General features: G+C 38.6%; 1 protein-coding gene across 6 annotated transcripts in view; it reads right to left on the minus strand.

Annotated features, from left to right (window-relative positions):
- Positions 1–13,654, minus strand: part of TMEM232 (transmembrane protein 232) — a 139,526-nt gene that overhangs the window by 123,731 nt on the left and 2,141 nt on the right. For 4 of the 6 annotated variants that reach the window (XM_087885945.1, XM_087885943.1, XM_034432743.3 and 1 more), the window contains exons 2-3: positions 9,532–9,771; positions 921–1,032 (exon numbers count right to left, since the gene is read on the minus strand). In XM_087885945.1, the coding sequence (XP_087742071.1) occupies positions 921–1,032; positions 9,532–9,665 (246 nt within the window). In that variant the 5' untranslated portion in view covers positions 9,666–9,771. Of the gene's footprint in view, positions 1–920; positions 1,033–9,531; positions 9,772–13,654 lie in introns of those variants that run through there. The other 2 variants (XM_087885944.1, XM_034432742.2) reach the window with 2 other exon arrangements.

Raw genomic sequence — 13,654 nt, forward strand, 5'->3', positions numbered from 1 at the left:
AGCCTTCTGCTTAGAATACATGTTGCTGATGCTGCTTAAGGAATGCACAAGACTCTTAAAGCAGTGGCATCTTTTGTCAAGACTGGAAAAGTGGAGCTGCTCTAATAAATAACAGAAACATAATGAATGGCAGTGCAAAATATAGCATTGTCAAAGTATGCAAAACTCTACTTAAAGATAACATTTAAAATGAACTGCTGACAAGAAAATACAAGGGCTAGCCGAGATAGCAATGTTTTCATCCCTCAAGTTAAGACTTAAATAAGAAGATAAATACTGAGTGCAATTATATTGTTACCATCAATTGAAGTGCCTTGAAACAAAGAGCAATTAATTACAAGCTCTGCATTCCAGCAATGACTTGCACTGAGCCAGTTTGTGAAGAGGGCACATATAGTGCCCAAAACCAATCCAATGAAACATCTTCAGGCATTTGGGAGTAAGCTTTGAAAACATAAATCTGTCAGAGTTGGAGTAACTTTGCCTTATTTTTATACTAGATTGCCACAACAATATTTAACTTAACTATAAAGGGAAAGTCTCATTTCTTTTTCCTCATTTCCTGGAACAAGAGGCCATAATTAAAAACTAAGATGTCCTTTCCTCACTGCCAAGATTGTTTTCATGAAATTACTTCAACCTGACTACGTTTAAAAAGAAAACAAGTATTTCAAGCATTTTCAGCCTGGCAATTTCTTACACATTTTAGGTGTCCAAATACAAATTATTTTAACAATGTCCTTTCTGCACATCTTTGATGAATAACTTTAAAAAGAAAATGAATGTGAAATGTAGTAAATGTGAATGTGAATGTAGTAAAAAGTATTTTCATTAATTCTCAGGTCTTAAACAGCACCATAAACATTTAGGTTCAACAGATGGTCTTTATAAATGATCTTGTATATCCTATATATACAAACCTTGCATCTAACAAGCATTTTTTTAGCCAGATCTATGAATGCTTCCTTTCTTTCTGTTTCTGAGGCATTATTGAAATTCTCAATGAATTCTTCAGTAAGTTCAAATGGATTTCTAGAAAGATACACCCAAGGGAATATCAATTTAATTGGATACATACATAGAATTAACTTTTCAAGCATAAAAAAAAAAAAAAAGCATAAAAACAGAAAGCTTATTTAATTTTAAAAGAGCCATTGTGTAATATGAGTCTTTAATATATTCAAAGACTTTCTGCTGCTGTCTCACTTTTACAACAAATTTTATAGCATCTACAGACTTGACAATTCTGTCCTGGTAAGATCAGAAATATGTATGTGTATGACAGGCCACCCTTTTATCTAGATGGAAATATTGTTTTTTTATCCTGAAAGTAATCTATCTTAAGAAGTTGCTTTGAGAGTTCAATATGTTCATTAGCTTTGGCACTGATATTGCCCAGGCTTTGGCCTAGAGCAGGGGTGGGCAACTGTGGCCCTCTTACGACCTGTGGACTTCAATTCCCAGAATTCCTGAGCTAGCTTGGCTGTCTCAGGAATTCTGGGAGTTGAAGTCCACAGATTGTAAAGGGGCCACAGTTGCCCACCCCTGGTCTAGAAGGAAGTTACCAAACTCCTAGCTAGTACATTCCTGTGCATCTTTACCACTTCCACCTTAAGATAATCCTTGCTTACTAACATCAACTGATGCAATTGAAAAGCCCAGTATCACATGATTGTGCCATTCAGTGATGGCAGTTCTGCATGTCCAGTTGGTATACAAATCCCACATCATCGTTAAATACAATCTCACATGGTCGCATTTGCAACCTCCTGCCAGCTTTACAAGTGATTTTGCTTGCAGGAAGATAGAAAAGAAAGTCACAAATTCCTGACTGTGACTGTGTGACGCTACAATGTCATAATTGCAATCCAAATGCTGAACAATCACATGCAGAGATGCAACAACAACTGGAACTGAGTACAGACATAAGTACCATTCGTTCAGCACCTAAGCACCACTGTAAGTTTGAATGATCACTGAAGAAGTGGTTATTTTCATTTGAATGGTCACTAAACAAATGGTTATTAAGTACTAGGAAAACAAAAGCAAGTTGTTTGCCTTATGAAGAGTGGGTCTTTCAGGACGCACAATTTTGTGTATAAGGTGTCTATTATCGTCTCTCCCTTGCAGCTGACATCTTTCTACTGGAACAGTAGTATATGCCAAAGGTACTGGTTTAAGCTCTCTCGGTGGAACTGTGAAGTTCTGTCTGCCTACAGTTAGCAGCTCAGTTGGAATTGCTCAAAGTAGTGTTTGATTTGGAGGTCACGAAAACAATGTGATCATCAACAAGTTCTTCCTGCTACAGGCATTTCCACTGCTATTGAAAATCTTAAATCTTTGCCCAACTGTTTTCCAAAGAAAAGAGAATTCACTATCTTTGCAAGTACCAAGTACAATTAATTTCAAATCTCTTCCAGAATAAAAACTAAGCGAGTAGCTGGAGCCACAAAAGTACAAATATATGCCAGGTGAAGGAAGAAGCACTGTTTATTGATATTCTCATCATTTTCTGAGATTAAATGAGTGCTAGTGAACTGGAAAAGGGATTCTCAATTCTGGCTTTACACTTCTGGCATGTTTTCCCTGAGAGTCACTCAATAATAATTATTGCACTTATCAATGCCATGCTGTAAGCAGGGGTGAAATCCAGCAGGTTCTGGCAGGTTCTGGGGAACCGGTAGCGGAAATTTTGAGTAGTTTGGAGAACCGGCAAATACCACCTCTGGCTGGTCCCCGAGTGGAGTGGGAATGGAGATTTTGCAATATCCTTCCTCTGTCATGCCTACCAAGCCACACCCACCAATACACATCACACCCACCAAGCCATGCCCACAGAACCGGTAGTAAAAAACTTTGGATTTCACCACTGGCTGTAAGCTTCAACCATGTTTATTTTGCCTATTTTGAATTTTTTATCAATTGTGTCCTGTATTTTCTTTCCTTGTCCATATTTTCATTTTTAAACATTTTGCTTACTATTTTTGCTTCTTATGTATCCACACTTGGCTTAACACTGCTTACCCCAAAAGGGAATGAATAATGTGATGTATTTGTTGTGGGTATGTCTGCATCAGTTTTGCTGGATTATATCTTCTGCTGTGAATCAACCACTTCTATGATTCTCACTGATTTTTTTTAATAAACAAAGGATCCACCCTGTGGCAAGTGTGGAATTTTTTCGGGAAAAAAGTAACATTAAGCTAGGGATATTTTTTTAAAAAAAATCTTAAATCCACCTCTTAGTTAAGGAATGTATATTCACTACATTTGGTATGACCTATCAGATTTTGTGCAGCTATAACACAGGAATCACTTGAAATTCTAAGGCAAAACTATGTCTTTTCATTTTTGTTTAATCAGTTGTTTAACTAATAATATTGGCTGAAATAATTCATTCAATTTTACTTGTAGATGTTAAATGTTTCATATGGTATTATAGTTCATATTTATATGTCTTCAATAAGAAACTAACATAGAAAGTTTTAATCAATACCTGAACTTTCAAAAATTAAATAATTGATACATAGGAATGCCAGAAATCAGAGACAGAGCAGAATATCTTTGAAAGAGTAAAAATCATACTTCCTATTAGCAGACTAAGAAAAAAAAACTAACTTATACAATGGTATCTATCTTCTTTACTTTCAAGGCAGAAATTGAAATATTACTCAGAGTAACTGGGTAATTCCAATGTGGAATTACTCTAGTAATTCCTACTCTAATCACTAGAGTAATTCCATATTGACAATACAGGTGGTCCTCAGTTAATAACAGTAATTGGGACCAGAATTATCATCACTAAGCAATGCAGTCATAAAGTGTGACATCACAACTTCATCATTTAGCAACAACAGTTCTGGCAGTCTCTATCATTGTAAGGATCCTGTAGGTCAGTGTTGGTGAACCTTTTCGGCACTGAGTGCTGAAACGGGAGTGTGCACACATGGGGGAAGCACCAGAAACTAGAATAGCAGCTCCCTGGTGCGCACATGTGGGAGCGCCGGAAACCGGAAAAGCAGTTCCCCAGTGCACATGTGTGCGCCGGGAAGCTGAGCTTCTAGTTTACAGCATGTACATGCACACTGGTCGCCTGGCCTTCTGGTTTCTGGCGTGCATGCGTGCACAAAGACCAGCTGGCCGGAATCCGGAAGAGCAACAGGCGACAACTGGCGAGCCCGGAGAGATGGCTCTGTATGCCACTTCCAGCATGTGTGCCATAGGTTCACCATCACGGCTGTAGGTCATTAGGCAAGGACCTCAATTGATCATGACTTCCAAAATACTTGTCAACTTCCCCGACTCTCACTGTGGAAAGCTGGCAGGGAACCTCACAAATCGCAATCACATGACTAAAGGAGTGGTGTGCCAACCAGAATTTTTGAAAGCCAGTCATAACTACCACTTGTTCAGCACCACTGCAAGTACAAACAGTTGCTGAATGAGTGGTTGTTAAACAAGGGCCACTTGTACGAAGCTAGTAAGTATGTTATATCAGTGGTCAACAGAAATATATTAATTATGACCAGTATGACCATCATACTGCTTTGAAGTTAATGACATTGATTAATGGATTGCATTTTTATAAGAAATAACCATTAATAATTTATGAATGTATCTATGTCTATTGCACTAAGCATATATTTGCTAGGAAGTCATCACTGTATCAAGTTATGACATATACCATGATGATATATTGTAAGGCACCTTGGAGTAAGAATTTAATTATGCATGAAATAATCAATTCTCCTCAGCTATAGTTCTTGGAATAATCTGTAATGATAGATGTAGGATGCTATGAACTCTTCATGATAAGTGTATTGTATTATTTTAACATTATTTAATCCAATTTTAATTCAATTGATAAAAGGAAAGTCAATTATTAAAATAAATAGATCCAGCATTTTAAAATGCCTTTCCAAAATAACGCCTGTCCAATTTAACCATCCAATTTTCTTTGCTTTGGAATTATTAACTTCCCCCCTCTTAGTTCCTTTCTTTCAGGCCTGTAGTTTTTCTATATATAGTTATTCACCGCTTTAACAAATAGTTGAGAGTCTCTTCTGAATTTTTTTTCCTCCTCTTTTCTTTTTAGGATTAGGTTTTAGGTAAAAAAGGAATAATCTCACCCAGTTCCATTCACTGTTCATTTACACCACTCCTGCACTTTCTTCGTTGCCAGCTAGGGACAAAAATGGCTGCCTCTTCTCCTCGTGAGCGAGAGGGAAGAAAACCCTGAATCAAGTGGGAGAGATTGCGAGTCTCCATGACCTGCAGGGCACCCCTCTTTTCTTCACCACCCCTCCAGGTTGGCTTTAGCTCCTTTTGGAGCCCTCTAATGGGGAGAATTCAGTGTGGGAACGCGGAGACATGCTCCTCATGTCCGATCTCACCACGACATCAGCCAGAAGTCCTCTTCTTACATTATTAATCTGCCAACTGATAGTAATATACTTATGATAAGACAGATGAATTTCATGTATGTGTGTGTGAAAGAGAGGGGATAAGGGGGAGAGGTGGGGGAGGGGATGACTATACATGGGCTGAAAAAGTCTAGATGTCTAATAGGAGCTAGTGAATTCTTAAAGGTGGCAGAATCTCTTTCATCTCCTCTGTTATTTATATAATTATTTATTGCATATATATTTTACCACAATTATAAACGACTTACACTGATTTATACAATATAACCTTAAATTATCCAAAGTGCAAATTAACAACTAAAACAAAGCAATATAAAAAAGCTATTTGAAGAAATCAATGAAAATAAATTGATGGCAAGATCTAAGCTAAAACTCTCTGCAAAATAACTCATTTTCAGCATCTTCTTAAGTGAAATCAGGAAAGGAGCAAGTCTGCAGAAGAAAGGTTACATTACTACTGTAATGCTCTCTACATGGGGCTCGCCTTGAAGAGCACTCGGAGGCTCCAACTGGTCCAGAATGCAGCCGCGAGGGTAATTATGGGTGCAACTCATTGCACCCATGTAACACCTTTCCTGCGCGAGCTGCACTGGCTCCCAGTGGTCTTCCAGGTGCGATTCAAGGTGTTGGTTACCACCTTTAAAGCGCTCCATAGCTCAGGACCTGGGTACCTACGAGACCGCCTTCTGCCACCGATAGCCACCCACCGACCAGTTCGCTCCCACAGAGAGGGACTCCTCAGGGTGCCGTCGGCCAAATTATATCGGCTGACGACACCCAGGGGGAGAGCCTTCTCTGTGGGAGCCCCTGCCCTTTGGAATGAACTGCCCCCGGACATATGCAAGATCTCTGACCTCCGCTGTGCTCTTAAGACCCTGCTCTTCCGACAGGCAGGGCTAGCTTCATAATTGAGTTTTAAATTTGGAATTAAATTTTTGGGTTTTTTAGTTAATTGGCCTTAAATGTAATACTTTTAATAATTTTTTAAATTTAAATTGTGATATTTGTATTGTGTTTTTACCTGGCTGTACACTGCCCCAAGTTCTTCGGGAGAGGGGCGGTATAGAAATAAAATTATCCTTATCCTTATCCTTATCCTTATTCCAAATTATGCCTAGTGCTTGTCTGGGTTTTGCAGGCCAGAAATGATTACACTAATCAACTTCTGATTTCATATTCTACAAGATACAAACAGATCTAAAAGATATTAAGATACAACACATTTTGTCAAGAACACAAGGACGTGTATTTAAGTAACATTACCACCATCCTCAAACAGTAATTTATCCTCTGTTTCCTTTATTTTTTAAGAAGGTATAACAGAAATTAATTTTATTAGTTCGCATCAAGAAAATTAATGTCATATAAAAATTCCATTTAATGTGGTGATAGCAAACTCTTCAAATCAATTTTTAAAATGTATTTAAATTCATCTGACAGGACACTACTGATATTGACTCACAGATGAGATTCAATATGGATTCTACTATTTCATTGAGGCAAACAAATAATATTATTCTAAGTAATGAGCCCAAGAAAAGAAATTAAGAGTTTCACTCCATCTATTCAGTTAGAATAGAGAGTTAATTTCTTAAGCATGAATCTTATGAATAGTTTCAAGTAAGTTCAGGGCATGGGATAATATTCTAGTTCCTAAATATGAAGGTCAGGTTTATTTTTGTTAACTCAGTTTAAGCGCTAAGATTATTTTGATTTCTTATTCCCCCTTTTCCCTAAACAGATAGTTATTACATTTCCTTATTACCGTGTTTCCCCGAAAATAAAACATGTCCTGAAAATAAGGGCTTTATTTTTGGGATGGACCTAAATATACGCCCTCCCCAAAAAATAAGGCCCCCCCTCTCTCTCACACACACACACACACAGGTCCCTCACCCCCCCAACCGTCCCAAGGCAGCCACATCCCTGCAAATTCTTGCACCCCCCTCGCCCCTTTCGCCACCCATGGCACCAACCATAAACTTCGAGCACCTGCTACTGCTCCATGGTAGTGGCCCGCCTCTCTCTCCCACACGCCGCATCCACATAGCCTGCGCTATGGTTTGGAAGTCTCAGAGGCAGAGTTTGGAGGAGAGAAAGAAAGACTTCTGCTGCTTCTGCTTTTGGCTGCATGCAAGGAAAGCAGCAGAAGCAGCAGAAGTCTTTCTTTCTCTCCCCCAAACTCTGCCTCTGTGGCTTCCAAACCCCACCCAGGGCAGCGGCCACTCTGGGAGTGTGCTTCCCATTCTATGGTGACGGCTGGAGCTGGAGCCTGCAGGGAGAGCTGGCCTAGGCCGTGGCTTCTGCTATGAGCTCAAGGACATGGTGCTCACCGGCTTCGCCCACATCGACATGGTTAGGCCTTGGAGGCGCGCGAGCGAGGGGGGGACAGGCACTCACGCGGCTTGGTGCTCACATTCTACACACACACCTTGCAGGAGGGGAGGGGCTTGATGGGGGCACACAAAGGAAACCTCTCTCTGCTGGACTCCCGGCTATGATTGCGCAGACCGCCCAGGACTCCTGCACCTCCAAAATAATAAGACATCCCCCCCAATAATAAGGCCAAGCCCTTATTTTGGGGTTCAAAAGAAAATAAGACCCTGTCTTATTTTTGGGGAAACATGGTATTTATGTTAATTTTTCCTACCTTTGACTGAAATCTAATAGTATCTGCCTGTCCACAAGTGGTACAGATACCACCATTGGAACAATTTGCTATTGTACATATGGAAAGTATTATTTACATACAGTAAATAATATGCACCAAAAAATGATCCAGAGAAGAATTTACAGGTACTCCTCAGTTAACATCAAAAATTGGAACCAGAATTTCCATCACTAAGTGATGCAATTGTAAAGCGCAATATCACATGATAGCACCACTTAGCAACAGCAATCCTGAAAGTCCTCATTGCTGTCATTAAGCAAGGATCGTGGCTCATCAAGTGAAATCTTCCTCACAACTTCCCACCCACTTCTTTCAAGTAAATTTAATGGGTAAGACAACAGGAAGTTACAAGTCCTAGGCAGCTTGCAAGCAGGTTAGTGGGCAAGTAAGTAGTTGCTATGGCATGATATGATGACAGCCAAGCATGGGTGGAGGGAAGAGGGGCTCCAGACAACAAGAGAGTGCACAAGCCACAGCCCAACACAAATGTAACCAGGTCATGATAGCTCCTGTTGGTGGCAGAAAGATATGTGTGTGGTTGCCCGTGGCACCACACAAGTGCAGCCATGGCACCACATATAAGGCATATGTGCACTACAGAATAAGAGAACCTTGGGATCTCACACTCCTGGCTAGGTTCTTTGGGAGAAAAAGTGATGGGAAGGGGAGTGATTTACAGGAGTGACCTTCCCTGCTGGCTTCCCCATTGACTTTGCTTGTGAGAAGCCAGCAGAGATCAAGAGACATCGCAACTATCGTAAGTGCAAGCCACCTGCCCAATGCTCAGATTGCGATCAGATGACTGCAGGAGTACTGGGATAACCAGAACTTCAAGCACAGATCATAAGTACTATTCATTCAGTGCAGTGGTAAAATCCAAATTTTTTACCAATTCTGTGGGTGTGGCTCGATGAGTGTGATGTGGCTTGGTGGGCATGGCTTGATGGATGTAACAGGGGAAGGATACTGCAAAATCTCCATTCCCTCCCTACTCCAGGGGAAGGATACTGCAAAATCTCCATTCCCACCCCACTCTGGGGCCAGCCAGAGGTGGTATTTGCCGGTTCTCCAAACTACTCAAAATTTCCGCTATTGGTTATCCAAACTGCTCAAGATTTCTGCTACTGGCTCTCCAGAACCTGTTAGAACCTGCTGGATTTCACCCCTGATTCAGTGCCAACATAACTTCAGTCACTGAATTAGTGGTTAACAAAGGACTACCTGTACAGGAAGCATAGGCTGAAAAGGCAAAGGTGAGGTCATGTGCGACCTATCGCAATGTACACTATATCTTTCATTTTCTACATTTTGATGGCATCTTATTTAAACTCTATTGAAGTGTTTAGCTGACTTGCTCTTTTCCTTAAGACATGGGTTGAGAACCCTGAAAACATTGAAGGTATAAATACTGCATCAGTTATGAATATTTAAACTTACCTACGTGGTTTTATCTTGAAATCAGCCAACCCTTTTTTCAGATATTCAGTCACCAGTCTCCGATGAAGCTTCTCATGCTCATCATGGGACACAATGCCAAAGTTATAACGCACCGGCACTTTTAAAATGGGCATAGTGTTGTAAATTCAATCTTAAAACAAAAACGGTATAGCCAAAAGGAAAAATTATCATTTCCTCTACAAAAAACTTTAAAAGTTTTCTGTCATGTACTCCAGGGAACTAAAAGACAAAACAAAACAAAACAAAACCAATAATGTGGATATCCTAAAAAGAATGGCAATTTTAAAAACTTAGGGTTTTTTTAGCACTCCACTTAGAAAACAATTTAAACTACATTTATGTTAATCAAATATTCATAATAGAATAGTTAAAATTGCAATATGTTATGCTGTTTATATCCAAAAAATATAATTAAGTTGAATTGCATCTGGAATCATGCCAAACTGTTTGATTTATTCTAATCTCTCTATTTCATTATTACTTCTTGATCAGATAGTTAATTACCCACCATACTAGACTAGCATGATGTTTGATTAATCAATTTAAATGTTATTACTGGTAATAATTGGTATGTGGTAGGCAATATAATATAAAAGAATTACAATATTATCCACAAAATAGAGCTAATGGAAATGTCCATTAAAATTACATCATGAGTTAAAATATAAACTCCTAAAATATAATTTAAACTATATCATTGATACTGTAAATGTAACAATAATTGCTTATAAAATTCAGAAGTAAAATATACCCCTTTGGGGGGTCTTTGGGGGGAGGCAACCATTGACAGTTGCTGGATATATACAGTATACTGTATAAATGTTATCCAGATACCGGTATATATTTCATTATAGCCTCCAAAGAAGGCTATAATCATCACATCAGAAATACCTTATAATAAAATTATACCTGTAGCATTAAGGAAACCACATAATAGATGATCCATTTAAAACCACTCTTTGGTTTTAAGGCTATCTAAGGACATAGTGGAGATCCTATGCGATTATCAGAAATACAGGTAAACCTTGGATTACAATGGCAACTGGAACCAGAATTTCTGTTGCTAAGTGATGAGGTTATAAGGTGTGATGTCATGTGACTGTATCATACAACAGCAGCAATCCTAGCAGTCCCAGTTCCTGTCATAACCCAGGATTGCACATGTCTCTAAGGAAGAAAAGGAAGGAGTCCCAAGCAGGCAGGGCAGTGGATGAGAATGGTGCACAATCAGGTGCCACAGACAAATGCTACAGAGCAGAGGCAGATGGGTGGATACCACAGAGAGGCAGGTGAAAAAGCAGCACCAGCAAGAGCATCTTGCAACTTCCTGCCACTTTTCCCACTGACTTTCCTTCTGAGAAGCTGGCAGGAAAGGTTGCAAATGGCGATCAAGTGACTATGGGATACTACAACTGTTGTAATTGTAAACCAGTTGCCTCAAGTCCAAATCACAATCAAGTGATTGCATGGATGCTATGATGGCCACAACTGCAAGGACCAGTTTTAAGTCTCCCTTGATCAACATTGTCCTAAATTTGAACCATTGCTGAACAAATATTAATGATCTGTAATCATTCCATAAATTCAACAAAATTTACTCAACTGTATGGTCAGGATTACAGACTCTTTTCATCATACTCTAATCTAATGTGTATTTACTCTGAATAAAATCCAATACAGTTCATTGTGGCATTTGTCATTGGAACTCTCTTTAGGGCTGTGTTAAGGATCTCAAAGACAGTAGAATTACTATGAATCCTACCACATAAACAGATTAGAAAACTAAAATTGCCATTGTTTATACCACTAGTGGGATTAAGAGAATGAAAATAAAGGATATTTCCAGAAAGTACCAATAACTAAGATAAATAATGCAGCAATTCCACATTTTTCCTTAATAAAAAAAATCTTCCTTATGAAAAAAGCTAGGAATGTTACAAATTTATTATTTATTTCGTTCATTTATTTTGTTTTGTTCAATTTAAACAGAAGCCCATCTCACTTACATGATATTTCACTAATTAAAACAGCAACAACAAACTTGTGTAAATAAATTAAAACAATTAATCAGAAACAGAGAACCATTGGAAAGCACCAGCCTTCAGACAATATAGATATCTTGCAGGCTCCACACATCTCCACAGTATAACATGAGGCAAAATAATCACAGAATAAAATCTTATCTGGAAATACACAGAGAAAACATTTAAAATAGGGGATAAACTCATGAGAGTGCCAAATAATTACTACTTTATTGTGATAAAAGGATTCATTTATATAAGCCAAGCCATAACTATCCTTTGTGAGTACTACTGGTGTTCTGCCTTTGGCTAAAATATTCCTTCTGAAACAAATAAAAAATGGAATATGATACATTTAATCATTAGTAGAGGAAGCTATTATTAGATGCCTTATTATCTGCCAAGAAACAATCCTGCTTGGCTTTTTTTTTTTTAATTTAAACTTTAGCAAATTATAGATGCTCCACTTCAGTTAGAAAACATGGTTAAATCCATAGTATAGATTATTTCATATATTTCCTCTTATAAAAAATGCTCTATTCTGGGAACAAAAAAAGCTTAAGTAAATTGTGCTCCATATAAATCTGATCAAATTTTATCAAATAAATTCAACTTAAAAACAGCTTTTCACCACAAATTCTATATTAGTTAAGGAGTAATTAAAAATCTGCATTATGCTTATAATGCAGATTATGTCAGGAAAGGTCATCTGCAGTGACTGATTTGTTTTTGCTGGGGTACATTTCTAGAAAGAGAACTTTTATCAGTAGTCCTGCACACTCCTGAGTCTGTCTGGTGACAGGTCAGAAGAAAGACACAGCCTAAATGTCCAAGACTCTCCTTCTTTTCCTAACATTAAATAACTGAGAGCATCATCAGTCACTCAGTATTCCAACAGCACTCACAGCTACTATCAGGATTTACTGACATTTCTCTCACCGCCTATAAATTTCAAAGCCACAATTTGTCTGCAATTTTCAGATAATGGCTACTCTGAAAACTCAACAACTAATTTTAGTTAAAAGTTAACAAAAGAAAATATCTATTCAAATAGGCTAACACATGAAAAATTAAATTACAAGAAAGAGCATGAAATTTGAAACATTAGATGTTTGAGAAATTGGACTTTTATATGGCAGTAGATTACATCTACTTACATTGCTTTCTAATGAGGTCCAAGTATATGTCATTTCAGGACCTTAAACTATTTTATTTATTAAATTTATGTGCTGCCCATGTCATCAGGCAAAGCATGCAAATGCGAGTAGATAAATGGGTACCACTTAAGGGAGAAAGTAACAGCACTTACACCATACATTCTGCACTGCGGTGTGATGTCATGCTGGCCACTTGACCACAGAAACATATTCAGACACCACTAACTCAAAGGCCTAACCCTAGAAACAGAGATAAGCACCACCTCCTAAATCGGATATAAGTATTCTAGCAAAGTAAAAACCTGCAGGGACTCCTTTACCTTTGCCATTTTGTCAGAGGCAAACATTAAACTAGTACACATTAAAATAATAAAACAATAAATCAAATTTATAATAAATACCATTAAAAGATGGAGAGGAGGCAAACATGAAGCACAAAGATAGAGGTGGGGTCTTTCCTAATCCAATAGTCACCTCCGGAATGGTGCACCCCTGAAGGGGCACTGGGTCAACTGGCACAGCCAGATGTTCAGGCTCTTTCAGAAGGTCAGAAAAGTGGGTGTGGATCTCACCTGGGGTGGTACAATGTTCAAAAGGACAGGATCTATGGCAGAAAAAGTTCTTCTCCTGGACCCCATCAGTTGAAAATCTTTAACTGATGGGGTCTGCAGCATAACCTCTTCTGTCATATAGGTGGGGAAGGCTATTCCTATCAAGGTGAAATGGTTCCTCAGGTAACCTGACTTTAAAGCCAGGCAGAGCTTTAAAGGTGATAACCAACACCTTGAATTGCACCCAGAGGAAAACCGGCAGCCAATGCACCTCACAAACAGCAGTGTGTGCACATGTTTGTGTAATGATCTCTGGGAGGGAAAAGATGCATTATGGTACCCACAGACACTATCTCACCGACTCCTGTTTATG

Source organism: Pantherophis guttatus, chromosome 2 (assembly GCF_059756535.1).
Source record: "Pantherophis guttatus breed Tessera chromosome 2, ASM5975653v1, whole genome shotgun sequence".
NCBI classification, from domain to species: domain Eukaryota; kingdom Metazoa; phylum Chordata; class Lepidosauria; order Squamata; family Colubridae; genus Pantherophis; species Pantherophis guttatus.